Source organism: Betta splendens, chromosome 21 (genome assembly GCF_900634795.4).
Source record: "Betta splendens chromosome 21, fBetSpl5.4, whole genome shotgun sequence".
NCBI classification, from domain to species: Eukaryota; Metazoa; Chordata; class Actinopteri; order Anabantiformes; family Osphronemidae; genus Betta; species Betta splendens.
This window is the reverse complement of record NC_040899.1, coordinates 15962468-15981592: the sequence shown is the minus strand read 5'-3', so window position 1 is coordinate 15981592 and position 19125 is coordinate 15962468. Positions and strand designations below refer to the sequence as shown.

Here is a 19125-nt window from a genome sequence, read left to right as displayed (position 1 = left end):
GTGAATACACCTGTATGTGAAAATATGGATTCTAGACCAGTTCTGAGTCACTAGGTGCCTGGAGCAGAGTTAGATCTATTATTAAAGACCAAAGCAGCACAGCACATGCAAAACATTACAGTATGTATGCAAGAAAGCTACAACTGAGGGGGGACACAACACACGGCACAGAGGATTCTGAAGTCAGCTGGAAGAAGGATGGATAGATGAATTAAAATGAAGCTGTCAAATTAAAAACTAGACTGTTTCTACTAAAAACATTTTTAATGGGCACAAATAAAGCTACAATATAAAGATATAATATATAAATTACAATCCAGAGCTGAAGGAAGCCCTGAGAGAGAGAAGTGATGGTGAGACCTCTTCATGTTATTACTTATGACTCCTGTTACGTAAACCTTTTACACACACAGCCACACGTACAGTAGAACTCGGTTTACCGAGCACGCAAACACACACACACACACACACACACACACACACACACACACACACAGGTGCGCTACAGTCTGTGTAACGCTGCATCTTCACGCAGCCTTTTTCCCTCCGTACCGTTGCCTAATGCTTCCATCACTGCTGTCGGAGCGCTACCCTGGCACCCAGATGAAAATGCATGCTTCATCAACTTTGTCACAAAGTCTATGCATTCTATAGTGCAACGAGACGAGCAGGGCTGCTCCAGGATACCAATGAGGACCCCCCCCCACACACATACACACACACACACACGCGCACAAACATCCCAGAGCACTGGCAAAAAAACAATCCTCTGCTAAACTTACATCACCTCTTAGCGCACTAATCTCCTTCCAAGTAAATAATTTGCTGAGTACCACAACACATCGAGGTGAGCTACAAGCGTGCTAAAGGATTGTGGTCTGTTCACTGAGATTAAAGCACAAGCGCAGCTTCATATCCTGTTAGACCAGATTAGAAGAAAAGCAAAGGTCCAAGAAATGACATCACCTGTCAGCTTCTGCTACAGATTAGAGCCGCCATGAAATCCTGTTGAGCTGTAAACTGCCTTGGTTATTTGGAAGATTTGCTTTTTTGAAAGTGGGGAAAGGGGCTGATTATGTAGTCCGGCGTGATTTTTGTGCTTTGGCAGTTCGATAGAATTCAGGTCTCTAAAGCAAGACATGAAACACCTCTTTCACTTAGATCATCCACCTCAACGCAACACAAAGACCAGTTGTAGGGTTTCAAAGGATTCTGTGTGAAGGCACAAAACGATAGACGGTTAAAAAAATAGCGCAAGTAGGCAAGTGAAAATGAAAAGCTGCTGCTGATTACCAGAAACGGATGTGTTCAGCCAGTTAAATGGCTAAAAACTCACAGGGCTGTGAGTTTGCAGCTTGTGTTTCCCCACTTTTTGTTGAAAATAATGGAGCTATCATCGCCTGGACCCATTCTACTGCCATGAGCAACAGTGAGCCAGAAGAGAAGAAAGACTCCAACCAAAAAGGTTAAAACAGCATGGTGCTCAGTTTGGTTTTGTTGTTTGATTAAAGGCTTTGAAGCTGCAAAACAATGACAGAAACCGAATGTGAAGCAGCAAGTCAATGTTGAGGGTTCACACCAGCGCTGGCTCGAACAGAAGCAGATGCAGACAATCAGAAAAGCTGTTATTTCTAAACAGTGGCTTCAGGTTTTCCCAGTCGAATGCTGCTCATTAATCAACAGGGTTTGTACACGCTCATCTCAACGTGCAGAACCAATCAACACCTCGCTTGCAGCTCTGCGTGTGGAGGAGCCGACCTCCGCAGGAGCCACGTCTGCATTTGCAATCTTTGGGTCCCGCGCTGCCTTCACTTCCCAGCCCTCCTCACCGTTCATTCCATATTCTGTTTAAAGAGCAGCCTTCCGGCAGATGGTGTGTGCGGCTTCCAGATCAACTCTGTTGAACAGAAAGGCCGTCTCCCACAGCCACAGTGAAGAGGAAAACTCACCAGCTTCAGGTTAGAGGCCCGACACCTCCCGTCCCATCTGTGAGAGGTCAGCGATGCTCCAACATAAATAAACAAGTGCTTTATTGTAACCACCATCACCAAGCATAGAAACGTTAATGATGCCTTAATGGTACAGACTGTACAGTAGCCTCAGGATTCAGGTATATTCAAAACAGGTTCCTGTTTCAGGAGCTTCTGCAGGTATTTGCATCAGTGTTTAAGTCAAGCTCTGTAAGAAGCTGAAACGTCTTCTCTCTACACCTTTACATGAGACATGAGTTCAGCATTTAGCCGTCTCTTGTTTTGCTCTGTAGTGTGCTGTAGTCATCCTCAGTCTTCTTATTGTTTAGGTCCAGTATCATGTAGTCCTGCCGGTTTACATGCATCCTCACACCTCAGACTACTCACACTGCAGAGTGGTGTCTGTGTTGATGCACAGTAACCTTGGTCAGCTTCCACATCAAAGAAAGCTTAGCAAGCGATGGAACAGGATATGCATTTACATGTTTACTGCATGTAGCCATTAGTAAACAGCAGAAGCCACAGAATCGGATAAACACATGAATTATTCCGCCATACTAAGAAGTCTGACAATAAACGCAGGCAGGCAGAAACTTAAAGCCTTTTTTTCCAGTGTTGTTCACCATCTTTGTTTTATATTAAAAAAACAAAATTTGCTTCTACAGCTGAAACCATCACCATCCACCCTAACTAAGTGTAAAAACAGATTCACAAGGTTGACATTCCTAATTAGCTCCTGTGCCAGAAAACCACTGTTGAGAGCGCTGCCAAGCTGTGGAACAGATGGTTCCCTGCTTGATCATTGTGCTCTGGCTAAAACCAGGGCACGCTTATCACACATAAAGTGCACGTTGGTATAAAGATGGAAAGATACAGACAATCACAGCACAGCTGCCGTCCTACAGTTTCTACAGGAATAAAAGAAAGATGAGAGCAAAGATTTAGCAAAATCAGCAAAAATGTGAATTTAGAGTAAAATGTTTGCAATTGAAGTTAAATCCATTACGGAGGACTGTTGCTTTATCTTATAAATGAATCCACAATCCCCAGAACACAGGCAGGTAGACTGGGAAGGTTCTGTTCCAGTGGTTGGCTGTGGCCACACAATCGGACCTGAAGTGTGGAGTTTCCATGTTCTGCTCCACAGACATGTAGTCAGGTTAACTGGCCACTCTCACTGACTCATAGGTGTGAATGTGAGTGTGAATGCTTCAGGACTTCAACACATGAGGCCTTTATGAGGACCTTCACTTGGACATGAGCTGCATGTATGAATTTACTTTGATTTAACCAGAACCTGGAAGGAAATTCACACACATGGACACACAGAGCGCCAGGACCAAGTCTCTAACTAGGATGGAAAATAAAACTAACAAAACAAATGATTTGTCCATAAATAAATCACTGAATAAATGGTCAAAACAAAATGAGCACCTCTATTTGTACCAGTAAAATTAGATTTTTTTCACTTTGTTGTTGAGTTTTTTAGTTCCAATCTTCTGTTTCGTTTACTTTAGCTGCAACGCACACACAGATTCCCCACTAACACACTGCATGCTCACACAACTTAAAAACAGCATCAGGTTCTGTACTCAACGTGCTTTCACACCCATCCACACATAAACAGAGACTCTGGAGGAAGCGGGGTTCTGCCGTCTGACTCCACGTTCCTGTTCCACTGTCTTCAGCACATGGCTTTGTGCCATGTGTGGATGGAGACGGTGAGATGTACCTTAAAGCTCTCTCAAAGGGGAAAATTTGGGGTTTTACAGATGTTGGCTGGCTATGACGGTAAAGTTTGAAGCTGATTCTGGCATGAAGCTCCCAGAGTTACTCTGTGATCGACGTTAAAAAATGAAAATGAGATAGAAAAAACATCCACAACTCTCTGTGTGTGGTTTATGGGAGGAGACTAATCGAGTAGCTGCGCCTCCATTTTCTGGAGTCCTCTAACTAGTAAAGTTATGGTCACAGTCATTTTACTTCTGTTTGACTCAACTCCTGAGCTGTAAGATTTAAAACCATTTTTAGTGTAGTCCTTCCTTGGTGTAACTATGTTTACACACCATTTCCACCTACACACAATTTATGTCATTCCCAGTTTTTTTCACCCCTCCTACATTCGACACCACATTTGGGACACAACATGTGAAAACCATCCACAGTGGCTACTGTATGTTTCTGTAATAGTCAGTAATATGTAAGTGCATGTTATTCTCATCAGTGTTGAACTGAATTACTTGATACGCACAATCAACACATTTACATTTGGGAAATCCTGCAATTCCCAGCAATTCTTTTAAGCAGTGTAGCCAGGCTGACTAAGAGTCATAGCTGTGTTGAGCCTACTATCCTCTTAAATCTCAGCAGCAATGACTTTATGAACTACTTTACTAATAAAATTATCACCAGTAGAGAAGACATTCAGCAGCAACTTCTTCCCAATGCCAGAAAGCACTGTCTAGATCCATCAACTTTAATTTACCAAATCCTCTGTCTTACCTAGACAGCCTTTCCCCATAACTCATATGGAGTTAACCTCAATAATCAACTCTTCCAGGTCGTCCACTTTACAACCAGATTACTCAAAGAAGTTCTACCTTTAATCAGCTCGTCCATATTAAATTAAATCAACCAATCTTTACATTTAGGTTATGTACTACAGGCTTTTAAGGTGGCTTTCGTCAAACCTTTATTGAAAAAACCTACTCTGGACCCTGGTGAACTAGCCAACTATAGGCTCATTTCAAATTTACCCTTTAACAAGGATTCTGTTTAGCCTATACATGTCTCCTCTAGGTGAGATTATTAGGAAGCATTCTATTAATTGTTATTGTTATGCAGATGATACTCAGTTATATATGTCTTTGGAAACAAATGAAACAGATCAACTCATTCAAAGTTGTTTAAAAGACATCAAATCCTTCCTGCAATTAAATTCAGATAAAACGGAAATTCTTATTGTTGGGCCTAAAAATCAGAGGTAGAAACTACTAAGTCAGATAGCCACCCTGGATGGCATAACATTAGCTTCAGATTCTACTGTGAGGAATCTTGGTGTCATCTTTAACCAGGATCTCTCTTTTACATCATACATTAAACAAATCACCAGAACCGCCCACTTTCATCTTAGAAATATAGCTAAAATCAGAACCATCCTCTCTCAGAGCGATACAGAGAAACTGATCCATGCATGTCTTAGTTCTAGGCTGGACTACTATAACTCCTTACTCATAAGATGTCCTAAGAGCTCCTTAAAAAAACCTACAGCTTATTCAAAATGCTGCAGCCAGAGATCACATTTCTCCTACATTAGCTTCTCTGCAATGGCTGCCTGTAAAACGTAGGATAGAATTTAAAATTCTCCTACTCACCTACAAAGCACTTAATGATAAAGCTCCTTCTTACCTTAAAGACCTCATAGTTCCTTATGCTCCGAGCAGAACGCTTCGTTCTCAGAGCGCTGGGATACTTGTGGTTCCTAGGGTCTTTAAATTTAGAACAGGAGGCAGAGCCTTTATCTACCAAGCTCCTCTCCTATGGAACCAGCTTCCTGTTCAGGTTCAAGAAGGTGACACACTCTCCACCTTTAAGATCAGGCTTAAAACCTTCCTTTTTGATAGAGCTTATATTTCAAGATGGTTCAGGTCACTGGCAATGATTGTTAGTCACAGGAACCATCTCTCTTAAGCTGCAATAGACATAGACTGCTGGGGGACCTTGTCTCTTTCTCTCCAGTAGTTGTGCTTCTCCCCCACTCTCTCTCTCTCTCCTCTATTCTGTCCTCACTTACAGGTATCATCGGACTCAGAGCTTTGCTTTTGTGATGGACAGCTGCGGATCCAACCATCCTGCCTGTATCCAGTCCCTGGTCCAACCATCCTGCCTGTGCTCTGTTATTTCTTGTTGTTGTTGTTGCTGTGCTTTCCTTTCTCTCGCTCTCCCCTCACCCCAGCCGGTCAAGACAGATGGCCGCCCACATCCAGCCTGGTTCTGCTGGAGGTTTCTACCTCGTTAGAGAGGGAGTTTTTCCTCTCCACTGTTGCGGTCAAATTAAATTCTTGCTGTATGTGGGATCTGTTTGGTTTAGTTGTGTAAGGTCTTAACCATCACTTTTTAAAAGTGATTTGTTGTGATTTGGCGCTATGTAAATAAAATTTAATTGAATTGAATTGCAATTGTTTACAGTAGACAGATAGACAGTTCATTTTTGTATTGGGCCTGGTATAAAACTAAAATTATTTAATATTCTGAGCTATTCATCTATTTATCTACCACATTAACAACAGCAGTAGTTACAGTTACATGTGTTTAGTAATGTGTTGGATAACATTTATACACAAGAATAAGATGCCTGTGAAGCTGGTATTTCTCTAAACGCTTCTGTTGTTCAGTAGCACAAAAGTTCTAATTCTTCAGATGATGGAACTGTGTCTTTTCTCTTTTCTTGTCTAACTAATCTAAAATAAGGATTTTTGCTACTTTGTTACCTCATTTATAAATTCTACTGACTAAACTATTAACTTTGCAGATCATTCAGAGCTTCCTGTGTCTCATGACACATTCGCACCTATTAATTTCGCATCACAGCAGAATTCAAAGTCCATTTGTTCCTGACATTATTTCATTGACATGATTTTCACAGCTTTACCAGACAAACACACAAGTACAAACAAACACGTTGGTGTGTTGCATAACAAGGTGTAACTTCATGTTGTACTGAACTTTCCAAGATGGTGCCTGAACTGAATCACCTCACACCACGTACAATGGAAAATGACAGTCATCATGAGCTCATGAAATCAACATTTGCTTCTATACCTTTGTCACCTTCAACAATCAATCTGATGTGTTAACTACTTTACATAGAAAGTCATTATCTAAAAATATAGTCTAAAAAATGAGTCTTTGTGATGCGCAACCTGGAAATTACAGGTTATACAGTGATATTTTTTTCATAGATACTAAACTGCCTCATCTGCATTAAGCACTCTCACGTTCCTATGTTGGTTAATGAGAACTGGGGAGAATTGTACTCAAACAGGGGATTTTTTTAGATCAGCTGGTGTTCCTCTGCAATTTACTGACTCACTAACTGGAGAGCCGGCACAATCGTTCTCATCAGACAGACCGTGGCAATCTATTGCCCTAGAGTGTTTCCCTTTTAAAGGATGTGTTTGTTCCAAATCTCGGGAACAGGGGAACACCACAGGTTCAATAACCTGCTGGATGCGACGTCAGGCGCCCAGGTGCTGAGTTACAGAGACGAGGGTTAGCAGGCCGGCTGTTGACAGAGAGACTGCTGCACTGCCGGCAGCGGCTCAGAGGAAGGGTGGTCTGTTCCTTATATATACTGTGAAATATGTATGAGATGACATGCATTCTACAGTATGGCCCCTCTTCATAATCATCCTCATCACTGTAGCAGCAGCTAGTAATCCAGCATCACAGGAACCTGCCTGCTGGGATTTGGCATTTCAGACAGGATGCACAGAAGATGGATGACTGCATTAACCTGTTTAATGATCCCATCCATGCTTCAGAAGTGAACATGACAGCACCAATTATTATCTTTGTCCAGAACTGGACTCCATCAACGTTATCACCACTAACTATCATTAAAAATTGACTGGCTCTTACTTCAGCTGCAGTGTAGCAGCTTAAAGCGAAGTTCTCTTTGAGACAGATCAAAGCACATCAATGTTCAAACTCCAAATATATCTCCACTGATACGACAACGCTCTATTTTGAGAACAAAAGTTTTCAGACTTCATGACAGGAAATCTGGTCGTATACAGGCCACATCATTTAAAACCACAATGACTGAGGAGGATTTGCAGATGGTAAAATGCAATAAATAATAATAATTACTGATTATGCATAATTGCGTTATTATTTAAAACTTTTAAGTAATTACATTTTTTTAATGTATGTGCAGAGGAGGGATAGTGAGAAATGGAGCTCCCAGGCAAGAGGACGACCAAGGAGGAGATACAGATATGAGGTCGACTGGCGTCAGAGTAGAAGATGCCCAGGAGAGAGTCAGGTGGAAACAGGTGGCTGTGGAGACCTCGAATGGGAAAAGCCCAAAGGAGAAGAAGCAGACAGCGTTTTTTTGATGTATACAGTAGTAGATAAGAAGTATTAGACATACTTCATGTATCCTGGGACAAATATATACAGCTACTGTATAGTATGAGAACGTTGCTTCTGACTCAAAAGTGAACAGTTTGTTTATACACTGGAGGTGTAATACAATTTACATACCAGTAATGTGAAAAACGTACTTTTGGTATCTAGAGTGTAGATAAAATGCCTTTATTAGTCTCACAATAGAGAAATTTCATTAGCAGCCAGCTTGACCAGTGCCGTGTGTGTTTCATATGTTCAGAAAAAATGAGCAGGTGCCTCGGGGCTGCACGTTGTCTACAATGTATTAGTCATTCAAAACACTAATAAATCAATAATAAAAAAATAACCTTGAGATTAATCTGAAAGGTTATACAGAATCATGGAGCCTTACAACTGATCACAGGTGTGTGATACAGTGTGTGCAGTAACGTAGTACATACATAAATATGACAAAATCCATATCATAGAATTCATGTTTGTTTGTTTGTTTGTTTGTTTGTTTGTTTGGAGCCTGCTGAACAGAGTATCTGATATATCCAGCCCCTGATGCTGCTGCTGCTCTCAGAGAGGAATGTTTTCTGGGGGAGAGCCGCTGCTTACAGACTGTATGTCAATTTAATTTTCAGTTCCAGGCTTTTTGTCGCTCAAGAACCTTAAAAGTGATGTGACTATAAACGGCTGGAAGAAAGTGGGTGTCAGATCCAGCTGCACGCTCCCACTCACATCTACTTTATCTTGTCATCATCGGGATCCTAAAATTGGTATTTCACAAAAAAGAGGCTCAGTCCTTTGCACTGGCATAAATCACTGTCACTCTTCCCCAAACTTCCTGTCGATATCCCAGCAGTCAGAGCTAATCCACAGTGTAACGGCTCAGGCTGAGACCAGCAGCACATCTTCCTGCCTCAAATAACTGTTGTGAACACTCACAGAGGAGCCCTGACACGGCACCCTGCTCCTCTGACAGTCCCAGTTATTGCTGCAATCTGCATGTGGGTGGTCATGACACAAGCCTTGGGCTTCAGCCAGCCTTGTTAAACTCAGCAAGACCCCAAGAGTTAAAACCCACGAAAAATCTGTCGCTTCGTCCTAATTGGATTTCTTATCTTGGCTAGTGGAGTCAGGACAGAGCAGCAACATAAAGAAGGGGCATTTAAGAGGATAACAAGGAGCCGTTACGACCTCAGGCCCAGACGACCGGGGTCAGACATGGAGAGATTAGCATTTTTTGTGCAACACAGAGAGGATTCGGAGTATTTAATCCCGAGTGTGATCCCTGTTTGTTTGAGTGATTTCCAACACAGATTTACTGCGATCTGAAGGCAAAGTGCATCAGCAGATGCCTCTGTGTATGACTGCTAAGCCCAAGCTCAGGTTTGGGAGTTCTTCATACGACACTGTGCAAAGAGACTAAAAGGACTCTTTAAACAGCAACTCCTGCAAAGACATCAGGTCAGCTCACTCCAGCAAAACAACATGAGACTAAATCTTCTTAAGGAATTCATATGTAAAAGGCCCAAAATGTCTGTTGCTGCCGTCAGACATTGTGTCAGTATGTGCAAATCCAGAGTGTACTGACCGAATCATACAAGCTCCTCCTCACATTCTCCTGCACCTGGGCAACACTGAGCCTGTGTATTACTTTCCCTTCTGCCAATTAAGAAACATCATTATACACAAGCATGTGTCAAGGCCAACGCAACAATAAGAGCGTTCACTGTGCGCTGCAGCAAATTCCACTCTGCAGATTACCTTCGTTTCCAGCTGCTAAAGCTAATTAGCTGCTTTTTCTGATTATCTTCATTGATCCTAGTCTCAGTTCAAATGACCATCAACCGTGACTCTGTGACAATGTTTACATACTATACATTAAATGTGAGCTGGATCTGGTCGTGTTGGCCCATACATGCAAGTCATGCCTCTGCCCTTCTTTATTAATAACCAGACCTACAGCTTAGACGCATGGTTGGCTTCTATTCCCCTGATGAATACAACAGTGTAAGTCAGAAGGGTACAGCAGGTTAAATGTGCTGCTGCAGTGATGTCATATTAACCTCTGCATGATCACAGTCAGTCGTAATGTTGTTTATCATAGTAAGACGTGGTTCTAATGTTTCAGCCCTTTCATTCATTTTAATCACTTTCTCCTGTGATAATTTCCTGTATTATGACCCCACACCCACTATGACCTGTAATAAATATACAGTTATTGTCATAAATATACTAATGAGCTATGACTAATGACTAATGGGCTCGAGAAATGTGGGAGGATGGAGACAAGGAGAGGCAAGGTAATCCACACAGAAGGGGTCTCACTCCCAGAAGGAACAATAGCAGACATTGAGGACAATTACAAGTACCTTGGAATACCACAGGCGAACGGCAACCTTGAACAGGCAACAAGGAATGCGGCAACAGCCAAATACCTCCAACGAGTAAGGCAAGTCCTAAGAAGCCAGCTCAATGGCAAGAATGATGCCCGGGCAATAAACAGCTATGCCCTGCCAGTGATCAGATACCCTGCGGGAATAATAGGGTGGCCAAAGGAAGAGATACAGACCACAGATGTTAAGACACAAAACCTCCTCACCATGCATGGAGGCTTCCACCCCAAATCCAGCACCCTGAGACTGTACGCTGGCTGCAAGGAAGGAGGCCAAGGACTAGTGAGTGTGAAAACCACTATCCGGGATGAAACATCCAAGATCCATAAGTGCATCGAAGATAAGGCCCCGACAGATGACGTGCTGAGTGAATGTCTCAGGCAGTGGAGAACAGCGGATGAGATGCTGGAGGGGGGACCATCATGGGAGGACAAGCCCTTGCATGGGATGTACCACCGGAACATAACTGAAGTGGCTGATCTCAACAAATCCTACCAATGGCTTGAAAGGGCTGGGCTGAAGGACAGCACAGAGGCACTCATCCTGGCTGCACAGGAGCAGGCCCTAAGCACCAGAGCCATAGAAGCCCAGATCTACCACACCAGACAAGACCCAAGGTGTAGACTGTGCAAAGAGGCCCCTGAGATGGTCCAGCTCATAACTGCAGGGTGTAAGATGCTGGCAGGGAAAGCATACATGGAACGCCATAACCAAGTGGCTGGCATAGTATACAGGAACATCTGCGCAGAGTATGGACTGGAAACCCCAAGGTCAAAGTGGGAAACACCTCCCAAGGTGGTAGAGAACGAGCGAGCCAAGATCCTGTGGGACTTCCAGATACAGACAGACAGAATGGTAATGGCGAACCAACCAGACATTGTGGTGGTGGACAAAGAACAGAGGAAAGCCGTAGTGGTGGATGTGGCAATACCAAGCGATGGCAACATCAGGAAAAAGGAACATGAGAAACTACAGAAATACCAAGGGCTCAGAGAAGAACTGGAGAAAGCTTGGAAGGTGAAGGCCACAGTGGTGCCTGTGGTGATTCAAGCACTGGGGGCAGTGACCCCCAAATTGGAGGAGTGGCTTCAACAGATCCCTGGAAAAACATCTGACATCTCAGTCCAGAAAATTGCAGTCCTAGGAACAGCAAGGATACTGCGCAGAACCCTCAAGCTCCCTGGCCTCTGGTAGAGGACCCGAGCTTGTGGATAAGACCACCCGGGGAGGGTGAGAATAGAGTGTGTGTGTATATAAAAGCTGAATAAACAAGAAACCACTTGAAATTTAGCAGAAATATGTAAGAACATCAAAACAACAGCTTCACAACATTTAGTTAATGTAATTATACACATAAACCTTTTGGTGTTTTGTTCAAATACCTGATGTTCAGGTAATGAGGAATTTCACATTAACCTTAACTATTTAATTAGTTTATGATTATGTGAAATATCTACATGTAATAATATAAGAGCTAGTATATTGATTCCCTTGGGGAAACTTCTGATGGCATAAACTGGGGTTTAAACTGACAATCTTCTTAGAATAACGCTTTACCAGCTGAGCGCTGTGGCCCTATTGAAGAAGTTGGTACTTTAGCAGCAATAGCAATGAAGTATTAACTGTATAATTTTCAATTACATTTATATGTTTTCAGTGTTGATAAATAACCAATGAGCCTTGTACAATATGTTTATACTTATATTTATGTACATGTTAGAAATATTCACATTGATGTGCACAGTCCTCTGGTGGCTCAGTGGGCAAGCGATAGTCTGAGGAGCAGTCAGTTTCAGGTTTGAGCCCAGTTGGACTGAAAATTTCACACTAGCTCCTGGATGTGGCTGCTTGCTACCACGAGTGAGTGATCATATGCAGAGAACAGAAATGAATCAATGATCCAATTATGTAACTATTTCACATAACCAAAAACTGATGAAATAGTTAATATGAAGTTACTCGTTACCTGTATATCAGGTATCTGATGGCTAACCCTAACCTGACTGAAAAACTTTACATTACTTCTTACTTTGTATTAATGTTATAATACATGGAAAATTTACATATAATTAAATGTCCTAATGTCCAAGTTTTAGGCATGATTTTTTTTTGAGTGCACAGAGTTACAGGTCACACAGTGTGTGGAGGTTTCCTCCAACCCCACTAAACTTAATGAGCTTCATCAGCGCCACATCGACACATGATGGACTGGCTTCATCATAAGGGTCAATGAGATGGCGCATCAGCCACGCACGGGGTTATCACAGATAAGTGATCAGCCATCTTTCATTGGGAGCTGAACTATTCAAGGCTGAAGCTTGTGGACAGATGAGGATCAATACATTTACCTCGAGCTAAATTCCTCTGATGGGGCTTCGAGGCTAGAAGGTGATGCGGGATCCGCGGCGAAATCGATGCTGCCGTTGAGTCACATTCGTACGCACGCGTACGCGTGCGCGTGCACACGCATACTGATACGCACGCGCACTCACTGCATGCGAAGCAAGCACACACACATCAACGTAATTTACACACTCTTTTATTTCTGGCTGCCGTTGCCCCACAGTGAAACAATGCTGATGCCGCCGTCCTGACAGACACAAAGAGCGACGCTAACTGCGCTGCCTTCGCCTTGCGCTGCCTCAAAGGACACTTCTTGCTGCTTCCTCGCAGACACTTAACCTAACCAGCTTTTTTCCCCCAACAACAGGTTGGATGATCTCCCGAGACTGTACACGACAAAAGTTAAGCAACCCATGCACTATCAAACATCTGTGAATGTGATGGATGGACATGTTGGACAGATCTCCGTGAGCGTAGCAGCGCAGAAGTGTCACACGGAACGGAAATGAAAGCGGGTTCACACAAAACACATAAGAATAAAGAGCACGACGTGATATGAATGAAATCCGGCCACTGCACCAGCGTGCGACTCCTGGTCCAACACATTTAGCCCACAGTGGGCGTCAGGCTCATTCGTCCGAACCTCATCACAATCCATCTATTACATGTTCACGTTCATGTCAGCAATCAGTCTCCAACAAACTTCATCATAACGGGGCTCACACACGGAGAGGACGTCGCCAAAGTGCTATGCGTCAATGCGCACACTCGCTCATCTAACCTGCACTGAAGTTTAGAGCTGTCACGAGAGCCGCAGCTGATACAGTTACACATGACACCGTTAAAGTCGTTACAGCGATGGAAACATATCTCATCACCCTTACCTTGATGACCTTCGTGGACTGGCATTTAACCTGGTGGGATACGGTGGCGGTTTGGTTCATGTTGAGACGCCGGAAAAAAAAGACCCTTTATCCGAGTGAGATTAAAAAGCCAAGGGAAGACGCGAGCGAGACGCGAAGCCCCTGTACAGACCAGCAGCTCGGTCTTTTCAGGCTTTGTTCGGCGGCGTGGCTAAAGCGCGCAGCCGCGTCTCACTGCTACGGTATTGTATGCGCCTCGTGCAGCGCACCGCGGTTTAGTATGTGCCCAAACGACCAGCGTTGTTTAATAACCAAGAGCTGCAGGAGAAGTTTGTGAACGGGAGGCCAGGGAGTCGTCAGTCTGCGTTAATGTCATGTTACTCATTCCCATCACGGTCACGGGTGGACAGACGTGGCGCATGGACAGAGTTTCACTTTACTTTTAACGTGCTTCCACTTCCCTCATGCAGCAATATAGACGTGTCATACAGGAGCATGAAGCTACATAAAACAAACAAACAAGGAGACACACAAATCCAACACCTCCTATTACTGATGCAGGAAGGGTTCAACCCACTTCAACTCAGGTTGTGTTTCCATTTCAATAATGGACATGTTGCCATCTTAGGGGTTTAGTTCATTTTCAGAATCACAACCAGCAGCAGAAGCTGTTTCATGCGAGACTTGAACCCAGTTCAGTACCAAACAATAAATAACAACGGTTCTATGTGCAAATGGTAGAAAGTGTAGAGCAACTCACAGCTGTTGAGCCACAGTTTTCCTTCAGGAGCCCACAAACACAAAAGTATAACAACCTTGAAAGGGGTTGGTTAAATAAATGGGATTTAACTGGTTAAATAACAAATCAATATTCATTTCATTGAAAGCAACCAAAGTTAATACAAACAATTCCTGCAACTAAAGCTTCTTATGGTTTGACTACGGAGCCAACGTTCCTCCATCTGTGCAAAAATGTATTAATCACAACATGTATCAAAACGTTTATCTGCAGACAAACAACTTCAAGGTGACTGGATCCTCTGAAGTCTGCTGACCTCGCCTTCTATTGTCCCTTCTGTTGCCCACTTCAGTAAGTACTGTAAACAGCCCAGCGACTGTGGATGTTAGCCCTCATCACTTCCATTAAAAAGCTAAAGTTACAAAAAGCACAGTTGGAGAACTGTGGATTTTGTCTCACTGGAAAACTGAAGGACTTTTCACTTGATACAGCTCTAACGTTAAGGACTCTTATTCATATAAAGATAAATTCATTCCTTCACTTGGCTCTAATTTCCCCTGCACAGTGCATAGTTTTGTTTGTGTCAGCCTTGTCTTGTCTTCTGCAGTATTTTGGTTGGTACACATGAGACATGCCTTTGACACATCTGCATCTTTATACAGTGTGGTTGGTATTACTGGACTAAGCAGTTGGATTAGACTGAAAATGTAATAACTTTGCCTCTGCAGCATCACAAACTCCTGGAACAACAGTTTAGCAGTGCAGCATAGCAGCCGCATTGTTAAACAGATTACTAAAAGAATGCACAGTGGAGCTGGAGTCTTCGGGGCCCTGAGGGTCAATATCCCAATACAGTAGATAGAAGGTTTTATTACTGGCCATCTATCAAGTTGTTTTCTCCTCATGCGGTGAATAATGAGGCACTTTAGAAGCACATCATGCCTCAGACATGCTTGAGAATGGATAATAATTACAGGCCTTCGGTGCTATTTCGGTTGTGTTTGTATTTGGGCTTGGCACATTTTTCCGTGTTGCAGTACAGAATGATGAAAACAAAGGGGCATTATGCTGCCAGTGTGCTCATGATGGAGAAACCTGGCACATGCGATGCTGATCAGACATACATGTCCTTTGTAATTATTCAGCACGTTCTGAAGGATTAAGGAGAATAAAGTTGTGATCCTGGACACCACAGCCACCACATAAGGATGAAAGTCTGCTTAAATCCAGCCTATGAAAAGCCTCATTCTGCACACTGTGTTTATAACTAATGGAATTCAACACTGAAAAATAGCCTTATCGTGGACGGTGTGGCATAAAGGGACACAATCTTGTTAGAGCGCTGAGGGGAGCTCTCAGTTACAGGGGGAAGGCGCTGATACGAGGTGATTCCACAGGCAGAGGAGAAATATGTTTCTTCATGACACAGTGAGTAAATGTGTCTGCAGTGGCCTTCAGGAGCTGATAAATGACACAGCTCTCTGGTGCCGCGCTGCTGCAGTTTGGCTCCTTTTGTGTTTCAACCTTTTTTTGTTTCCCTCCTTTGTCTCGTTTCTGTTCTCCACATGTCTCCCTCGGTGCTGCTTTGGAAATAGTTACGGCTGAACGTGTTGAGACATTCAGGGACCTTCTGAGCCAAAGGACTGGCGCTCCAGTAATTGAACCATTGTAGCGCATCTGCTTCCCATCATGCTTTGTTATCTGAGGAGTTCATTAGCGAGGCGCTCACACAACAAGCCTGCCCATTGCATTTTGACTAGCTGTTCGCCCCACAGGTGTCTACGGCTGCATATCAATGTCTGCAACACACCTGCAGAAGAGCTCTGACACAAAACAAGGCAACACTACTGTGTCTCCAACACACTGACCAAATGGTTGGGTAAAAGAAAGAAAATCCCACATTCCTCATACAAGTGACAAAAAAGAATATTCTGCAAAACATTTACTGAAAATAGGGTACTGCCGTTGAATTTGTTTTAAAAAATAATAATAAAGATAGTACCTTTAGAAAAGATTGGAAATAATGCGACTGCAGGGACACGTAACTAACGTGTACAGTAGTTAGCATCACAGGTGTAATCAAACTCATCATTAGCCTTCTCATTTAGAGGGTGAAAGGTGAGACCCTGCTGTTTGGGGTATATCTACAGGACGAGGGTGGAGCTAAGGAGTCGGTATACAGAGATCAACATGTTAAACAGCTGCAAACGGCTGGGAGTGAGATCATGAGAATAAAGGCTATTTTGACCATACTACTATCCTGCATGTTTCACTGCACTACACTGGTTATTTATTCCCATCAGTGTAACTGACAAGAGTCAAACAATAATTATACCAACCAGCCAACCTCCTTAAATACATGCACTACAGCACATATACAGTATTCATATACAGTAGGGAGGAAAAAACAATTCACGCACAAGTCAGTTAAGAGAAGACTACAGAACGTGGAGCTTCTTCTGGTGGTAGCTTATTGCTAAGGCTGAATGGGATCCATTGCTGTGTGGCTTTGTCCTTTTGTGTTAGCAGTTTTTTATTGCTTTTTATTACATTCAGTGTAGTGCCATGTTTAATTCGCTTGATGAACAATAACAAAAGTTCTAGATCAGCAATGTAATGCTGAATGTAAAAGGAGCACCTGTAACTAGTTTTTTTCACATTTAACTAAATGACACAACATGTTTTCTCACATTTAGTTAAATGTGCAAAAGTCTAAATGTAAATGTTAAATGCAAATGTTAAATTTTAAATGTAAATGTAAATGTAAATGTAAATGTAAAAGTAAATGTAAATGTAAATGTAAATGTAAATGTAAATGTAAATGTTAAATGTAAATGTTAAATGTAAATGTTAAATGTAAATGTTAAATGATCGCCGAGTGCAAGACTGAATATTCATAATTGTGCAAGTAGACTCCACCCCTACCCTCAAACAGCGCTGGTCTCAGATCAGAGACACAAACTCAAACACCGCAAACAGTGCGCGCAAACCTCGCCCACATCTGACCTGGAAACTTTTGTTTTTAGCGTGGACGTAACTTCGGCTAGCTAGTATAGTTAGCTAACTAATTCTCCAACAGCGCCACAGGAATACTCTATTCAGACCTACCTAACTCCCCATTAATGGTGTTTACGACAGAACAGCAGTTTGAAGCGGAGCCTCAGCCCGCACACCTGCCGTTACAGCCCGTTCAATCTCCACTAACAGGATGCAGTCTGAGCTGACAGCCATGATGGTTTCGACATTAGGTTTCTGTCCTGTATTGTCGTCCACCGAACCTGTAAGTAGCTGTGAATATAGATTCTGTGCTCTGTGATTGAATTGAATGTGCACTGTGCCCACTGCTAATCTTAGGCAAATTACCACCATTGCACATTAGCAGTGGGAATGTCAGGAAACACACATTCAGTGCAGTGGCACAGTGTTTTTGATCATTTTGTTTTGTTTGCTTGTTACATGTAACATGGGTATTAAAAGCATTAATATGTTATAAGTTAAATAAATATTCATTTATTAAGAAATGTGTTTAATACAGTTTCAGAGCACCTAAGAATAGGTTAAAAGCTGTACGATGTGTATTGCTGTCGATGCATTTAAATTTGTTTATTTTGAAAATTCACAGGAAGTGCGGTGTGTGTGTGTGGGGGGGAAGAAGGAGAGAGCGGGGAGGAATGAAGAGGGCATGCGGTCGAGAGCGCTAGGTTAACATCGAGAACTGAGACCGTGTCTGGTCAATTCAGTGGTGAAAATAAATTTCTGGACTTTAACTCAATTGTCCGCGAAGGAGGCTGGTTTGCATACATTTTGGAGCATGTGTGGACAGTTTTCAGCCCGAAGACGGACACACAGATAAGTTTACAAGTTAGTTAGCTCAGCCTAGCAACCACTGGCTAAGTGGCTGCTGCGGCATTGGACTGAAGCGAAGTTAAATCAGCTTGCTAGAGATTCCTGTCGCTCATGTTCTCGGCTTGAGACGTGACTATTTTAGTTTGAGGAGCTAACAGACAGTGACAGATAATTCGGGGATTTCTCGACGGTTGCTTGCCGGAACGAGAGTACGGAGAAGCAAGAAGATCAGTGGATGTGACCGCGCCAGCCTGGAACAGCACAGTGAGGACCCGGACACGCGCCGCTATCGTGGGACACACCAGGGGTTTTCAGATGTGGGAGTATTACACATCCAAACCAGGTACCTGTTGATATTTTATTTGTTGGCTCGGAAAGTGAAGTGGCCAGTAAGTTTCAGGCCTCCCCGCTCACAAGCAACGCTCAGGCCTGCATCGTAAGGGTTAATGCAGTACAGATATAAGGTCTGTGAGTGTTTAGTGAGTGGGCCCACTTTACCTGGTACATTATTTCAAACACTGTGGAAAGCATTTGTGGAATGTCATCTGTTTGTTTAATGGAAGTTTGCTAACCCAGTAAATTTGGCATTTTCTACTTTTCCCTGGTTTTATTATTTCTTACTGTAAGTGTGATATTAAATGTGGTATTAGGTAGTGAATAGGAGCCCTAGAATTTGTGCAGTGAGTATCTAACTTCTATTAGTTTTGTTGTAGTTTCAGTAGAGAAAAGAACTCAGGGCCCTTACCTTTTCACGGGGTTTAGGAGGGCTACATAAATGGAGGCACCGCTGGGATTGATCTTATTTACTTACTGCATCTTGAGTCTGGGTAATCACACTTAGTCACATT

The 19125-nt window shown here is 42.9% G+C and overlaps 1 protein-coding gene across 1 annotated transcript in view; it reads right to left on the bottom strand.

Moving 5' to 3' along the window:
- Positions 1-13944, bottom strand: part of LOC114846741 (inactive dipeptidyl peptidase 10-like) — a 125036-nt gene extending 111092 nt beyond the window's left edge. Inside the window, exon 1 of the mRNA XM_029135752.3 lies at positions 13714-13944. Within this exon, the coding sequence (XP_028991585.1) occupies positions 13714-13773 (60 nt within the window). The 5' untranslated portion in view covers positions 13774-13944. The remainder of the gene's footprint in view (positions 1-13713) is intronic.
- Positions 13945-19125: the final 5181 nt, after the last annotated feature.